This window comes from Tursiops truncatus, chromosome 1 (assembly GCF_011762595.2).
Source record: "Tursiops truncatus isolate mTurTru1 chromosome 1, mTurTru1.mat.Y, whole genome shotgun sequence".
NCBI classification, from domain to species: domain Eukaryota; kingdom Metazoa; phylum Chordata; class Mammalia; order Artiodactyla; family Delphinidae; genus Tursiops; species Tursiops truncatus.
In genome coordinates, this window is record NC_047034.1 from 119,176,590 (window position 1) to 119,194,019 (window position 17,430).

At 37.1% G+C, this 17,430-nt stretch overlaps 1 protein-coding gene across 2 annotated transcripts; it reads right to left on the reverse strand.

Moving 5' to 3' along the window:
* Positions 1–229: 229 nt before the first annotated feature.
* TYW3 (tRNA-yW synthesizing protein 3 homolog) lies at positions 230–17,405 on the reverse strand. Of its 2 annotated transcripts, XM_004326375.4 has the most exons (6): positions 17,160–17,405; positions 14,535–14,615; positions 13,345–13,443; positions 13,055–13,126; positions 10,710–10,843; positions 230–708 (listed from the first exon to the last, which is right to left on the reverse strand). In XM_004326375.4, the coding sequence occupies exons 1-6, from the start codon at positions 17,331–17,333 to the stop codon at positions 480–482; spliced, it is 789 nt and encodes a 262-aa protein (XP_004326423.3). In that variant the 5' UTR covers positions 17,334–17,405; the 3' UTR covers positions 230–479. The 2 variants fall into 2 exon arrangements, with proteins under 2 accessions (XP_004326423.3, XP_019775556.1); XM_019919997.3 differs by lacking the exon at positions 13,055–13,126.
* Between the last annotated feature and the right edge of the window lie 25 nt (positions 17,406–17,430).

Here is a 17,430-nt window from a genome sequence, read left to right on the forward strand (position 1 = left end):
GAAATAGACTCACAGACATAGAGAACAGACTTGTGGTTGTCAACAGGGAGAGGAGCAGAGGAGGGAAGGATTGGGAGTTTGGGATTAGCAGAGGCAAACTATTATATATAGAATGGATAAACAAGGTCCTACTGTAGGACCTATACTCTAATATTCCTAATGTTAAGGCTCTCTTGAAAGGGTATTATAGTTCTTCTGTTTTACAGAAGTAGAAACTGAAACTTAAGGATAAGCATTAAAAATCATAATTTTATTTTTGCAATGACTATGTGACTAAAAACAATGGTATTTAAGAGCAAATATTGATATTATACACAGCTATTTTTAAAAGCTAAGGGTTTCCCTAAAATATAGAGAAAAATTAAATCTTGTTTTTCTGAAAGGCTGATACACTCAACTAACTAAAATACTCCTATAAAGAGCAGCTTTATAATATCTATTAGAAACATTATTCTACCAAGACACTTCAGAACCAAATCTCAGTAATCTTCAGGGAAGATAGTAACACTGATTCCTGGATCATCATGATCATCAATTTCAAGTTCTTTATTATTTCCTTCAGTAATATATTTGCCACATGCTTTTTCTGGGTTTCTTTTTTTCTTGTGAGTACATGATGAGTTATTTTTCTCTTTGATTTTCTCTTTGGGATATGAGGTCATAGAAATAGTTTCTTTTTCCAAAGCATGTTGTAGGCAGTTGTAAAACCTGTAAAGAAATAAAGTATTATTGTTATATCTGTGTGTTCTGAAACAAAATGAAATACACCTAGAATTTATAAATTACATAAACCTGATGTCTCATATTAACCTCAAGATATAGAATAAATCACAGAAATAACGTGCTTCTTGCTTTTATGATTTTTTACTTAGGAAAAGAAATGTTTCAGTTCTTTAAGTACAGTCCTGAAAACTGGTTTGGAATCACCTCTTGATAACCTCTATCCTACCTTAATTTCTATTCCAGATATAGGAATCAAACAAAGATTAAAAAAAAAGAAAATATATATTCTTTCAAAAGAATCATAAATGTAATAGAGGCTCATTTTAGAGAATTTGCAAAATATGTGAAGTTATAAATACAGATCACCTTTATATAACTACCTAAAAATAATGACTCTCATATTTTTTCTTTCCAGTTTATTAGTGTATTCTGAATTAATACATCTGTACATGTATACATACACCTACTGTCTTTTATACAATTGTGATATTACATATAAAGTTTTACATTGTTTTTTCAGATTTAATATTTATTGAAAACACTTTCCATATCACTAAATGAACTACAAAATAATACTTTTTAATGGTAGTATAACATTATGCCACTTAGACTGGTCTTAATTTACTCTCAAATTTTCCCAATACAAACAACAATGTGATAAACATTTTGGAAATAATGTGATCTGAGTTTCTAGCTATTTAGGATAGATACCTAGAAATGTAACTGCGTGGTTAAAGGTTATAAATATTTAAGGCTCTTGATAAGTACTACCTGTTTTCCAGAATGCGTGTTCAAAAAATATGCTTCTAAGGGCAGAACTTGAGAGACCACTTCACTCATACAGTGAATATTACATCAAAAAACACGCTTTACTTATAGGTGATTACGGTCTCTCATTATTTACATTTTCATTGCTTTGTTTGAAAGTGAAATTGAACATTTTTTATTAGCTATTTTAATTTTTTAATGTAAATTATTCTTTTCCTTTACTCATTTTCCTGCTGGAGTTTTTGTTAGTTTTCAGCATACGTTGGAAAGCAGCAGGATGGCTTGGTATGCTGTGTGTGCTTCACACGAGTGGTCCCCTGGGAAAGCTGAGGTTGGCTAATTCCAACCTCACTGACTCTCGATTTCCTCATTTATAAAACTAGCTATTATCCTGTACCTAGCAGGGCTATCGGAGGGATATATATGTAAGTACCTAGCACAGTGCCTGGCACCGAGTAAGTTCTCAAAAACGACTATTTTTACGGAATATAAACTCCATAAGACCAAGGACTCCGTCTATCTTGTCTTCTGTTATATTCTTAGCATGGAGTACAGTACAGCCACACTTGGGTAAAAATATGCCAAATAAGTGAATAAATAACTACTGAACAAAAATAGTAAATATGGATGTATTATCTTAGGCCCCAAATAAAATGATCTAAAAGTTGAGAACTCCTTTGCCACTGTCGGGATCTCATCATGCTTTAATATCCTATTATAATGGGAGGCTATGACAGGAAATTTCTGACATCTGCAGAAGAGATTGCTATTTGGGCCAATTTTCTTCTTTCTTTAATTCAATGAACAGGCTAAGTTCTGCTTGCAAAAGCTCTAAAACTGCCCTTAAAAACCCAAGATAATCACCTCTTACCAAATACTCCACACAATGCTAATATATACCTAACATGATTACTAATATCCTATCCATATTTCAAGAACTTATATACTCATCACTGTACACCTTGATATCCAGCACCATGCCTGGCAGATAATAAGGGCTAATTGATATTTCTAAAATGAATAAATCAATCTCAAAGAGGGAGGTACAGTAAAAGGGAAAACAGTATTTTAAGAGTTATAGCAAAAGGCTTTGAAAAAATTAACTGATGTTTAATTTTTTAGACCCCATAACATGGTAACAACCTTTTCATTTAATGCATTCCTTATATCCTTACTTAACTGAAACCTGGTTTCCCACAAAGACACCACTGCCCTGCATTCCTCTTAAGTGAAGACTGCTTATTATTTCCATACCCTGCCTCAGAGTCGAGTGATAAGGTCAGAATTCACCTGCCTCACCAACAGTTTGCCAGACTAAACTCCTTCATGTGCCCCTCTGGTTATCTAACAATATTCTGTTCAGTCCTTTACATTCATGGAAACTTCTACACTTGGCTTTATCTTTGTCTCCAGGTCTTGCCATCTTTCTGGGTGACTTCAATGACTGGTTTTCTTCTCATCTTCCACAATGCCTATTTAGAATGGTTTTAAAAAATGACCCAGTAGCATAACTCATTTTATCTAAATCAAATCCAAGCATGCTACAAAAGGGTATGAATCACCCTTATCTGATAACAAGAGGTTATTCATGATGTGCAACTTTATCTTCTATCACTCTCTACCCAACCCTGCTCTTTAAACTTAGGTAACCAAGTCTTTTCTCTGGATTCTACTGCATTCCTAGAAAATTAAAGATAAGACTAAATTCCTCTTTTATGATCACAGAGAATTAACAGCTGTGTAAAATACCTTGTCAATTACATTAAAAAGTAATTAAAGAGGAACAGGTGCCTTACTTTAATCTTCTATCAAACAACCTAAGAATTCAAAGCTATATCCTTGGGGTACCAAAAAAACAACTGGTAAAGTGGAACAAAGACCTTTCCATGTTGAAAGCCAAGAATAAAACTTCAACTACTTTTTTGTTTTCCTTGGTTAAGGGAACTTTTAAAATGTCCTTTGGGAAACTATCTTACTCAGTAAGTCAGAAATTTGTTTTCCAATTACATGTTCTCTTCTCATGATATGACCCTTTATACAGCATTCTAAAGCCCAATTCTCAAAGTGTAATTTTCTCAGCTCTCAAAGGCAACAAAAAGAGTTTGGAGTATAAAAAGAAATGTATGCTCAGGTAACTGTTTTTTTCCCCCCTCAAAAGAAAATCAAATTGTCTTCAGTTTTTCTGCTTCCACTGTCAAGACTATCATGACATAGGGCAACCTGTATATACTTCTCTTCATGAGAGAACTTTTCAGAACAGTCCTGGGAAAATGAATTCTTGTTTCTCGGATCTGTTAGAGGACCATGTGCAATGAAAAGCTGGTATTTCGTTGACTTCCGAAATAGGAACATAAAATTAATGAAATCTAGGCACAATTTCATACCCTTTTAAGGCTTCCATTATTAACAAATAACAAAAGAAGGCTATTCTCATATATCATGTATTTGGATTTTTAACTGATTTTAAGCTCTAGAATTTTTTATTAAAAAACATGTATGTGGGCTTCCCTGGTGGCGCAGTGGTTGAGAGTCCACCTGCCGATGCAGGGGACATGGGTTCGTGCCCTGGTCCGGGAAGATCCCACGTGCCGCGGAGCGGCTGGCCCCCTGAGCCATGGCTGCTGAGCCTGCGCGTCCGGAGCCTGTGCTCCGCAACGGGAGAGGCCACAACAGTGAGAGGCCTGCGTACTGCAAAAAAATAAAAAAAATAAAAAAATAAATAAAAAACATGTATGTGACAGGGCCTGTGCCAGTGCTAGAAACAGATAAGAAATGTGGTCTGTGCCCTCAGGGAGCTCAGGGTTTAATGGGGGCTGCAGAGCCGTAAAGATACACTCAACGTGCCATGAAAGATCATGAAATATTCCTTGGAAAAAAAACCAATGCCTGGGCTGAATTGCAAGAGTGAGTGGAAGCTGGCTAGTAAAGGGAGAGGAATTATGAGAGGAAAAATTGAAGGGAGGGGACATCCAAGGAGGAACTATCAGAAAATATGTGTTTTCACTATTTACTTCTCTGATCTTCATTATCTACTTCTCTGATCTTAAGTATATAGGGAGTTATTTATTTACTAGCTTTAGTTCCATTTTAAAAAATAAGACTTGACTCCTTCTCTTCTCCCCCCATTTCTATCTGCTGCCACATTCGGGTTATGTTCTGCAGTATCTCTCCCATTCATTTTGTTACTCAGGGTCCTGTTAATTCTTGCCTGGACTGTGTAGCAAGAGCCTACTCCTGCTTGCCCCATGAGTAAGCCATTTTATATCTTCCAGAATAATCACCCTAAGGCTTTGAAGCCATAAAAGTAGTACTACTGCTAGAGTCTGTCAGCTAAATTGAGCAAATATTTATTGACTGCTATGCTCCTGTCAGACACTCAGAAAATAATAAGTAACTGTCTTTGCCTTTGGTGAACTCAATATAATGTGTTAACTTTTAAGTTCCTTTATTGTTTAGGATGAACTCAATAAACATTTATTGGGTTTCTACTGTGAGCCAGACACTCTATAAGGTTTTAGGATGAGAGATATTTGAAGTGTGTGTATGTATGGGTATGTGTTTGGTTGGTGGGAGGGGAAAGTCAGTCCTATACAGATGTGACCAAGTTGTACTGGGGAAAAAAAGACATATGTGCAATTAAACAACTGTAATTTAATATGGTTCACATTTCTGTTTTCACTGAGGCATAAACTGTAATAATGCTGGTAAATGATAATGAGAATTTGAACCAAGGAAATGGGTAAATGAGGTTGAGATTAAGATAAGAAAGATATTAAGGAAAGGCTGATGGGATATTTTGGTTAGATATATTCAATAGGTTATTAGACATATGGGCCCAGGACTCAGGAGAGATTTGGAAGATCTACCAGTATCTGGGGAAGTGGCTAAAGCAATGGGCCAGGAAAGGAATCCTGGAGAACGACAGCATTTAACCAACATATAGAATAACAAGAGAAATCCAGAAGGAAGCTAAGAAAAAGCACCACAAACAGGAAGGAAAGCAGCAAAGTGATGTAACAGAAATTCTTACCGACAGGTATATGAAATAATGCTCAATGTCACTAATCATCAGGGAAATGCAAATCAAAACCACAATGAGATATCACTTCACACCTGTCAGAACGGCAATTATCAGAAAAACAAAAGACAACAAGTGTTGGCAAGGATGTTGAGAAAAGGAAACCCTTGTATACTGTTGGTGGGAATGTAAAATGGTGCAGTTCCTGTGGAAAAGAGTATGGAGGTTCTTCAAAAAATTAAATATAAAATTACCACATCATCTAGCAATTCCACTTCTGGGTAAATATCAAAAATAACTGAAAGCAGACACTCAAACAGATATTTGTATACCCATGTTCACAGCATCATTATTCACAATAGCTAAAAGGTAGAAAAAACTCAAACATCCATTGATGAATAAATGGATAAACAATATATGTTAAATACAATGGAATATTATTCAGCCTTAAAAAGAAGTAAACTTCTGCAAAGGAGGCAAGACTATACAATGGAGAAAAGACAGTCTCTTCAATAAATGATGCTGCGAAAACTAGACAGCTACGTGTAAAAGAATGAAATTAGATCACTCCCTAACACTATACACAAAAATAAACTCAAAATGGATGAAAGACCTAAATGTAAGACCAGACACTATAAAACCCTTAGAGGAAAACGCAATCAGAACACTGACATAAATCGCAGCAATATCTTTTTCGATCTGTCTCCTAGAGTAATGGAAATAAAAACAAAAGTAAACAAATGGGACCTAACTAAACTCCAAAGCTTTTGCACAGCAAAGGAAACCATAAACAAGACGAAAAGACAATCCTCCAAATGGGAGAAAATATTTGCAAACAATGCGACCAACAAGGGATTAATCTCCAAAATTAACAAACAGCTCATGTGGCTCAATATCAATAAAACAACCCAACCAAAAACTGGGCAGAAGACCTAAACAGACATTTCTCTAAAGAAGATATACAGATAGCCAAGAGGCACATGAAAAGATGCTCAACATCACTAATTACTAGAGAAATGCAAATCAAAACTACAATGAGGTATCACCTCACACCAGTGAGAATGGCCATGATCAAAAAGTCTACAGACAATAAATGCTGGAGAGGGTGTGGAGAAAGGGAACCCTCCTACACTATTCATGGTAATGTAAAGTGGTGCAGCCACTGTGGACAACAGTAAGGAGGTTCCTTAAAAAACTAAAAATAGAGCTACCATATGATCTAGCAATCCCATTCCTGGGCATCTATCTGGAGAAAACCATGGTTGGAAAGGATATATGCACCCCAATGTTCATTGCAGCACTGTTTACAATAGCCAACACATGGAAGCAACCTAAATGGTCCATCGCAAATGAATGGATAAAGAAGATGTGGTACATGTATACAATGGAATATTACTCAGCTATTAAAAAGAATGAAATAATGCCATTTGTAGCAACATGGATGGACCTGGAGATTATTATACTAAGTGAAGTAAGTCAGACAGAGAAAGACAAATAACATATGATATCACTTCTGTGTGGAATCTAAAAAAATGATACAAGTGAACTTATTTACAAAACAGAAACAGATTCACAGACTTAGAAAACAAACTTATGGTTACCAAAGGGGAAAGGTGGGGGGAGGGATAAATTGGGAGTCTGGGATTGACATATACACACTACTATATTTAAAACAGATAACCAACAAGGACCTACTGTATAGCACAGGGAACTCTGCTCAATATTCTATAATAACCTAAATGGGAAAAGAATTTGAAAAAGAATAGATATATGTATATGCATAACTGAAACACTTTGCTATACACCTAAAACTAACACAACATTGTAAATCAACTATAGTCCAATATAAAATAAAAATTAAAAAAAAGAAAACAGCAAACCCGCAAAAAAAAAAAAAATAAGGTAAACTTCTGATCACACTACAACATGGATAAACCTCGACAGCATTATGCTAAGTGCAATAAGCCAAACACAGAAGGATAAATATTGTATGATTCCACTTGTATGAGGTACCTGGAATAGTCAAAATCATAAGAGACAGAAAACAGAAGAGTGGTTACCAGGGGCTGGGAGTTTGGGGAGTGGAGAATTATTGTTTAATGGGCATGGAGTTTCAATTTGGGATAATGAAAAGGGTCTGGAGATAAACAGCAGTGATAGTGGTGGTTGCACAGCAATGTGAGTGTATCTAATGCCAATGAACTGTATAACGGTTAAAACTATAAATTTTAGTTATGTATATTTCACCACAAAAAAACCAACCATTGGAAATATTCATTTACTTTTTCAGTCTAATTTGCTTTATTTTTATCAATATTATATGCCAATATATTTGGCCCTTTTACTCTATATTTAAAAAAAATTTTTTTTTAAGATGCCATGTTTTTTTAAATTGGAGTATAGTTGACTTACAATGTAGTGTTAGTTTCAGGTGTACAGCGAAGTGAATGAGTTATACATACACATATATCCACTTTTTTTAGACTCTTCTCTCATATAGGTCATTATGTAGTATTAAGTAGGGTTCCCTGTGCTATACAGTAGGTCCTTATTAGTTACCTATTTTATATATAGTAGTGTGTATATGTCAATCCTTACCTCCCAATTTATCCCTCCCACCACCCCCTTCTGCCCTGGTAACCATAAGATTGTTTTCTACATCTATAACTCTATTTCTGTTTATTCTACATTTTATTTAACATTTATTGTCTTATTACAGTTGGTGAGAAGAACATGGCTAATTCCATCCAACCCAAGTCAGTCCTGATCTCTTATTAACGGCTACAAAGATAGCCCTCCACTTGTAATGGGTAAATAGATCTCCAAACTTCATATTTTTTTACCTGGAAATCATTATGTATGAAATTTTCTTACTCTTCCCACTAAGAAGTGGGCTTAGGAATTGTTTTTTTAACAAAAGAGGCTTTTTTTTCTATTAAAATTATTTTACCTTTTGATTTTCGTATCTCAAGAATATTTCTTATTGCTGGAATGTTACACATTAGGATTTTAAATTTTAAAAATTCTCTTATTACAGTTGTTTGAATTATGAAACTTTGGTCCTGTGAGAAACCAATTTTAGTACTCAACGTCTGATTGCAGAACTCATCACCTCCAGTGTTTATTTTTTCTCTTTTCCACAGCAGAAGAGTAACTCTTTCTCTGCATTTGGTTGAATATACGGCTGTTCCCAAAGCAGCTCCCTAATTTGTTCACCCTTTCTGAATTCACATGTAATCTTCTAATCAGTATCTTAAGAAACTTTTTACCCTTCTTTAATTTTTCACTGATTTTATATGATGAGCATGACTCTCTTGATAGCAGCATGCACACCATAATCTCGAAACATATTTTTGAGTCAATGGATTTAAAGCATAATTTGATTTTATAGTTGGTGAACGTGACTCAATTAACTTCACCAGGTGTATAGTTAGTTGATCTTGGGCTATATTTATAATCTTATTGAAATTCAAGTAAGGAAACAGAGAAACTGATTTGCTACCTTGTACATTTTCGCAAACAGTCTCACTAGAATACTATCTAACAACCGTAGTCAACTTTTGGAATGCTACCAGTAAGTACCTACATACAGTTCAAACTCTGTAGTCTGGTGGAGTGGCTGGGTACCTTCAGTTGCTTACTTGAAATCATCACTATATTTAGAATGTTTGCTCAAAGAACCTTGTGGCCAGGTAACCTCTCAGCTTTTTTCAGCCAGGCTTCCGCTAAAAAATTCAGTCCTAATGCCTGAGGACATCCATTGTATGTCATGAATTACTTCTCTCCAATGTATCTAGACTAGTACAAGTTATATACCACTGTTGGGAGAACTGAGAAATAGCCACTCGAATAATTTTGTTAATTCTGTGGTTCAAATAAGGAGCCCTGGTTAAGAAAGCCTGGATGGGGCTACTGATGTGATTATAGGTTTATTCTCTGTATGAGTCGGTGAACAAGGAGAAAGGCTATCCTATCCTAAGAATCCATGACATAACACGGACAGGGCCTGTCATTATACATATGCCATCTAGTGTATACTAAAATTGTTCTCTATGATAAGTAGGTACAAGAAAAATGAAGCCAAGAGAGTTGAGTAAGTTGTGGGGGAAGCAGGATTCAAACTCAGTTCTGCCTCTGGAGCCCATTTCTACCCCTTTCCACCATGCCACACTGCTGCCATTGGCACTTCTGGCCTTAGCTGCTTCATAAAAAGTTCTAGGTATTAAAGAATTTTAAGCAGGCAAATTAAGCAATAGTATTCCTTTTCATTTCAGACAGGATTCTGATGGTGATACGGAGAATGGCTTAGCAGAGAGACATACTGGAAGCATTCTACTATGAGACCAGCTAATAAGGTTACTGCAATGGTCCTGAATAGAGAACACGGCAAGAAGGGTGGGGAGAGAAGAATGACTCAGGAGTTATTTAGGTAGTGATTGGCTAGTTGTGAGGTGACCAAAGGGGTGGGGGAAAAAGCAAAAAGAAAATAATAAATGACAACAAGATGACCATCAGTCCTTAAATAACTCAGAAATTTACATCTTACTGATGGTAGGTCAGTGGCATTTATCTTCATATATAAAAGGCAGCATAATAGTCACTTCTTTACATCAAAGATTCTATTCTTAGGAAAAAGTTGAAAAAGAAAGTCATGTAAAATTAATCTACCAGGAGGTGAAGTTTAAGAACAAGAGAAATATAAAGATGTGACTTGATAGCCATAATCCTTCTGACTGGTACAGTTATGCCAATTCAAATCTAATGCATGACAGGAGCGGAGTTCTGAGCTAGCCAGAGGTATAAAATATTTATCAGACTAAAATTAACCAGGCTGTTCTCCTCAAAAGGAGATTCTAGGTAGTCTTCAGTAGGTCACACCCAGGAGGTAGAGTGTACCTCCTCCCTGGCTGCCTTCAACTGGATCAGTTATGGTCCCTGGGGCTGCTGGGCTCTCTTACCTGAGTGACTGTTTCTCCTTTATGCCTGTTGCTGGCAGTCACGTGTCCCACTATCCCCCATGGAGCTTCCTCCCGTTTATGCTCCGTTTAGTACCCATCGCAGTCTGGCCTACTCTAATCAGTTACTTGCATCATCTTAATTATTCGTGATAAGGCTACAAATATAAAAGCAGTCGGGAGTATAAACTGAAGATGGTGTATATTAATAGTTTCAAAGAAGACCTAGGCATGTAAGACTATACCTTTCAATTCTCTTCTTGTTTTCCTCCATTTTTTGATTTGCTATCTTTATCAGGAAGTTGATATATTCCTCTGTCACCATCAGTTTTCCTTTATGGGTTAATGGAACTTCTAAGCCATGTGTGCTCCGGACAGCCTGCAAGGAGCAATTTAGATATGATGACTTATGTACTAGAGACACTGAAGATAACTAAAGAAAAGTCCCAGTCAGGGCTGTGTTTATATATAGTTTAGCTCCATTACAACATTTAAGTTTGTGCTTTGATATAATTTAGTCAAATACAGTTGAATCAAAGGAGAGTCAAATAGATTTTCCCATCGTATAAAATCATTTGTAAAGCAAGTCATTCTATACATTGTCTTTCAGAGAAGCACATATTATCAAAGAATCCAATGAACTTAACAGTATCACTGTCACTAAAGCTAAGGGAGCTTTAATACGCTATTTAAAGAAAAGAAATAAATGAAACCTCAACAGAAGCTTCAAGGGAAAATCAAAATGGACTGGATGCTAAAGGGCCTCTTAGCACTGCTTGAGCAGGGTTGTTACAAGATAAACCATGCCTTTTCTATCTCACAAAGTGGCTGCTTTCTCAATGCTTTAGGGCTGCCGATGAAACAGTCAACATATTCCAAGTAAATCCAAACACTGGATATAGGTTAAGAAACAACAAAAACTATTATGAGGCATAAAAATTCATTCAACAAGCCTTTACTAAGCATCTGCAGTGTTCTAAGCCCCATGTAAGGTATGAAGGTACAGGATGAATATAACATGGTCCCTGCCCTTAAAAGAGCTAACACTTCTGAACAGGAAACAAACAAGTGAACAGAGAATCACAATACATCATGGTGCTATGACAGAAGAAACACATACGTGTACATGTGCATGCATGCACGTACATGTGCACACAAAATGCTAAGGAAATGTAGAAGAGGAGCAACTAACTGAGACAGGTCGTGGTTTTATGGGAAATGTGGCATCTGAATTGGAATTTTAAAGGGTAAGTGTAATTTCACCAGATGTAAAAATGGGAGAAGGGGAGCATTCCAGCCAGAGGATTAACTTTTCTATAGTCATGGGAACATGAAAAGCATAATACATTTGGGAAATAACCAATAGTATTCTGTCTGGCTGGGGTGGAAGTATGCTGGCAGAACATGAGCATAAATAAGGCCTGAGAAAACACCAGGAGACCTTGACTTCTTTAAAAGGGGGATTCTGACAGTATTGGCTAGAGGGACTGAAGGAGAAGATGGGTAGGAGGAAGACCAGTCAGGAGACCCCTATAAAGATAGAGGTGTGGGACGATGACGGCTCAAGCAGGCACAGTGGCAGAGGGCTTAGAGAGGTGGAGTCAGGAGTGAGAAATCAGAGGTAGATGGGACAGGACTTGTCGCTAATTGAATATGGAAGATAAAGGAGAGAAGGTGAAAGAGTGGCTCTGTTCTTGCCTGGGCCACCACATGCAGTGGGGACTGAGATGGGGATGCAAATCAGTACTACGAGCTTTCATTTTCTGTTTAGTCATGCTTTACAGATGTCTTCTTCTTAAGCCACCTCATTTTGGAAAACAGGCTATCTGTTAAAAATAGAAAAAAGTAAAGTCTAGGGAGCTAGAATGGAAGCCGATCTGAAGTAGTTCAAAAGCAAACAATGTACACCATGCCAAACAGTAAACACAAACAGTAGCTACCACGTGTGATCAGAGAGAATAGGGCAAAATCACTAGGGGTTGGCTTGGCCAGGAAAGGACTCAGAGAGGCTGTGGGACTTAGAAGGAGCCTTAAAGATCTTCTAGTCCAGGGGTCGGCAAACCTTTTCTGTGAAAGGATAGATAATAAATATTTTCAACTTTGCAGGCCATATAATATCTGTCACAACTACTCAATTTTGCCATCGTAGCACAAAAGCAACCTGAGACAGTAATTAATCAAATGGGTGTACTAGAACTGCCAACCCGAGGGCTGAATGTGGCCCTAGGGCAGTAGTTCGATAGATCCCTGATATAGCTGAGACAATTCAGTCCCTGATGGATCCAGGCAGAAGACTTTAGACCCCCTGTCTGTGATTCTTTCCACTACATCATGGTGCTGATTAAACTGGGCCTTGACTATTTAGGATGAGGAGGACGGAGAGAATCAAGTTAAAAGTAAATGGAGGGGAATATTGTAAAATAAGACCTCAAATGTAAATCTAACAACTCTGGACTTCGCCCTGTACAGAAAAGTCAGTCACTGAAGGTTTCTGGGCAAGGGAATGACAAGAAGATTTGAGTAGAAGGTTATTCAATAATCTGGATTACTTCATGATCAAAAAATTGCTTTTTGCCAAAAGGTGTCGTACCAACATAGTCTTTCCTCTCTTTCCCACTGTTATGCCGGAGTTCCTGAAACCAGAATCTATTGCCACTGAATGCTGTAAGAAAATAAATTTGTTAAATTTGGAACATCTGGCTAATCAAATAAACACTTTAGCCCTACAAACTGCAGAAACATTTATAACCCCAAATCTATAATTATATAAAACACTAGTTGATTAAACTAGCATTGCATTAATTTTGGTAGAAAATTTAAAAGTTTAAAATTAAATCTACTCACATACCTATAAATTCAAGTATAATCATAAAATTTTACCAGAATCTGTGCATCCTGCAACTGTCGACACTGCACATGAAGAACAAGTGGTTCAAATTTCAAAATGGCATCGCCATTCGCTTTCTTTAGGGCTACAATCTAAATAAACGGAAAATGTTAGGATCAGACACAAGTACATGATCCTGTTCTTTGGTGACCCTTTATCCTATGTAACTTCAATTCTCCCAAGGAACTTTCACACTCATTCTGCATCCTTCCACAGTAACTTTTCACTCTGTTTTCTTGGTCCTCTTTCTCCAAAACTTATTGATCTGCTTATTCTTTTAAGAGACCTGATTTCTAATTCTCTCATAAACCTTCTGTGTCATTCTTTCCAACCATACCTCAAAAAAGTCAACTACTACTCTATTTAATTCCATAGCAAATTTTTCATTAAGGAATATGGTACATAAAGACTAGAAGATCTAGAAGGTAGTAGAAGGTCTGTCTAAATGTTTTGCTGTTAGATTGAGGTTTGAGACACATATACTATCATGTCTCAGCTAGAAGCTATATAAGGCAGTTGTTACTTCTGTCTGCCTAGTCTCCCTGCACCATCCTCCCTCCTTCACATCATTTGATTCTGGTGGCACTGTCAAGCGTGACCCTGTCACTCATCACTGCCACTATCATAATATCAGAGACGCCAAGTGCCTAGGTGTGATCAAGGATAGCATTCCATTCTGCTGGCAAAAATAGCTGATCTCAGTGGGGAGAACACCTAACCAGGAAGGATGACTCAGTGTCCTTTGGAAATGACACATGGATCTTAAAAAGTAAATCTTTTTCTGCTGGGGTTGCTGGCAGCTATCTTTCCTGCCACAGTGATTATCTGCCACAGAAGAGAAGGGCAAACATACAGAGAGAACCAGTACCCAAAGGAGATGGAGACTGAGTGAGCTTTGAAGACAACATTTAAGCACCTGAGCCAGTAATGTAAAATGCCTGACTAATGCAAACTTATATGAACTCATCTAAACATTTTAATTTAGGAAACTAAATAATCCAGGGCAGATAATAACCTCCCACAACTAAAAAAAAAGCCATTGTAATGAATTCTCTTTAGGCTTTATAATCTACAGTCATTATGATTCTATACATAAACCACCTTGAATTTTCTATTCTTTTCATATGTATTTAAAGTGACTGTGAATTAAAGTTTATTTCTAAATTTATATATAAAAACTTACCACATCATCTTTCACACAGGGTTTGTGTGTGACTAGTAGCCAGCAACAGTTTTGTTTCTGAACCTCAGAACCATTTATACCCTAAAGTGAAAAAATAACATAATTTAATTTATCATATAATATTTACAAAATAATAAGTGCAAAGTATAGCATATTTTAGGCTTTCTTAAATTAATAATCCCACGTGATTTTAAGTATTACTGAGAACAATTCAACAGGCTTTTGGGTAAAGTTAACATAAATGTTAACAAAAATGAAACCAAATTATTTGAGATAGAAAGTAATTTGTTTATTAAGGTAAAAGAACTTAATAACTATTTTCTGAAATACGGTCATGATTTTGTCAGGAGCAAAGGGATTATGACAAGGGGCTGTACACGAATAGCCCCTAAATTGTACTCTAGCTGTTTTATATGATTAGCACAATATTAAAAAAAAATTTTTTTTGAATTCCTTTTGTAAGAAAGCACTGTTCCAGTCCCACACAGGACCTACCACTTTTTACTGACACCTGATCTGTTCATACCTTCCTATGTCCCTAGTCGCTATAGGCATAAATTTGTGACCTCTGGATTAGACCTTATGTGTAGTCCCAAAGGGCAGAGCTAGGATTGAAAGATCAAAATTAAGAGAGGGCAAATATTTTAACATAACTTTTTGCTTATTAACTGGAAAAATGTTTATTTGCTAAGTTCTATGAGGTACTTTAGATATAAACAGATCCTACCCTCAAGGACACTGGAAAGAGGATGCAGGAAACACATGCACTTTTAAATCACTATACTTCTACAAGGTAACTTCTTTTTTTTTTCCTTAAAGTTATGCATTTTCTCTTTCTTTTTTTTACAACGTAACTTTTATACAGTGGGTACACAGGGGACTTTGCTGTCTGGCTTTGGAAAGGAGAAGAGCTGTGCTTGTCCTAAATAACTGATTTGTTTTCACTGAATGACCTCAGTGACTTATGTTTCTGATCTTATGCTGGCTGCTCTAAATCTTACAGCCAAATGTGTGGCCCACCTCTAGCAAATTTACAGTCTAGTGGTATATTTTGAGAACTAATGCTATCTCTGCTTTATCTTATCTATACTCCCTTTATGCAGATTTTCTCACTTTTTATTTTTCTTTTTGTATTGCCTGTTTGTAAGTTGATCCAAATTCTTCCAGAAATAAGGCAAAGTGAAAATAAACACAAGGTATAAGATAATACATAAAATGAAAAGAGGTTCAGAAAAAGTCCTAAGGCAGTTCAGAAGAAATAGTCATGGCTTCCAAATGGATATGTGTGTTTGTATTCAGGTAGAAAAGGGGAGTCTGGGGAGGTACGTCTCAGATATGCAGAAATGGGGGAAGACATTTTAGGAAAAATAAACATGAGCAAAGGCAAAGGCAGATAAATATAAGAGGGAAAAGAGAATAGTTGTTTCAGTAAACAGATTAAGATGAAGAGAAACAGTGGAAAGTAGAGCTGAAAGGTCTACTAGAGTATTTCAGCATAGATGAGTGACATGCACAGAGTTGTGCTTCAGAAAGGGGAATCTGTTAACAGTGTGTAACATGGTTTGGGGTAGAAAGACTGGTAGAGTTCAGTGAACAGGTAGAGTTCAGTGACCTGTTAGGAAACCACTGCAGAAATCCAGGTAAGACAGGGCAGGAGAAATGGAGGAAGAGAGAGAGATCAAGACAAGCAAGAGTGCCAGTGCTCAGGGGGCAATGGAAGCAATATAAGAATGAGCAGGCCCTGCTAACCTGGGAGACCGGCAAATGGTCTGTCAGTGAGGAGCTAAAGAATGAATTTATGAGTGTGCTGTCTTCCATGCTCTGAATTCAGTCCTAATGTTAAAATGAACACACAGCTAACTTTTACAGTGCACTTAATATGCCAGGCACGGTGCTAAAGGTTTCAAATAAATTATCCCATTTCCTCTACATAGAATCCCTATGAAGTGGATACTCTTTATTATCCTTAGTTCATGGGACAAGAAGGGGCTAAGTTTAGATAACTTCCCTAAAGTCACATAGCCAATAATACCCAAAACTGATTTAGAATCTAAGCAGTATCACTCCAAAGCCTGAGGGACTGACCACTATTACAGACTACATACTAATGTACTTTCTCAGGTAATGTAAAAATTACCAGAGTTGTAATAACGGAGTGAGCCACTAGGAGGCAGTGAACTTCTTAACCATAGCGATCTTCAATCAAGTGGTTAACAACGATTTGGTAGAGCGGTTAACGAGAAGACAGCCGCCTCGCCAGGCTGGGAAGTCCTTAAAATTCCTTAGTATTAAAAAAATAAAATTCTCTAACCCTTGCAACTCAAGATCATTCCCAGGCCAGTAGTTTCAGCATCACTTGGGGGCTTGTTAGAAATACAGATCAGACCCTACTCTAGACCTACAGAATCAGAATCTGTATTTTAAAATATCTCCAAGTGATTGACATACACATTAAAATTTTAGAAGCATTGGTTTAAGTCACCCTCTCAGTTTCCTTGATAAAGAAACCGAGACCACCGGTCAGAAGAACAAACACAGACAGGGTGTTACATTGGGTGAGCACAAGGCTCCTGGTGTTGCACACTACAGGGCAGGCGCTGGAAGGACACAAAGGGTCCTACTCACCCGGTCTAGGAGGATGATGCGGCCAGCGCAGGAACTGGTGGTGAAAAACTGTTCTCGCCCATTTAGGAGCTGCACAAGCTCTACCACATCCTCGTCCACACTGCCTTTCCGGCTGGGGTCCGCTTTGCTCAGACACTGCGCCTTCCATCTTCTGAACTCTGCGCTACGATCCATGTGACGAGCGAGTCAGGGTCTGTACTTTCACATTAACCCCGCCTTTCCCTGGGGGCAGCCATATTGAAGCCAGTGGTGGCCGGAAAGGCCCAAACTC

Coding starts and splice junctions, on each gene's coding strand:
- TYW3 (XM_004326375.4), bottom strand. CDS start 17,333: ATGGATCGTAGCGCAGAGTTCAGAAGATGGAAGGCGCAGTGTCTGAGC. Junction 13,444..14,534: donor CCTGTGTGAAAGATGATGTG/GTAAGTTTTTAT, acceptor CCGTTTATTTAG/ATTGTAGCCCTAAAGAAAGC. Junction 13,127..13,344: donor TGCAGGATGCACAGATTCTG/GTAAAATTTTAT, acceptor ATTTTCTTACAG/CATTCAGTGGCAATAGATTC.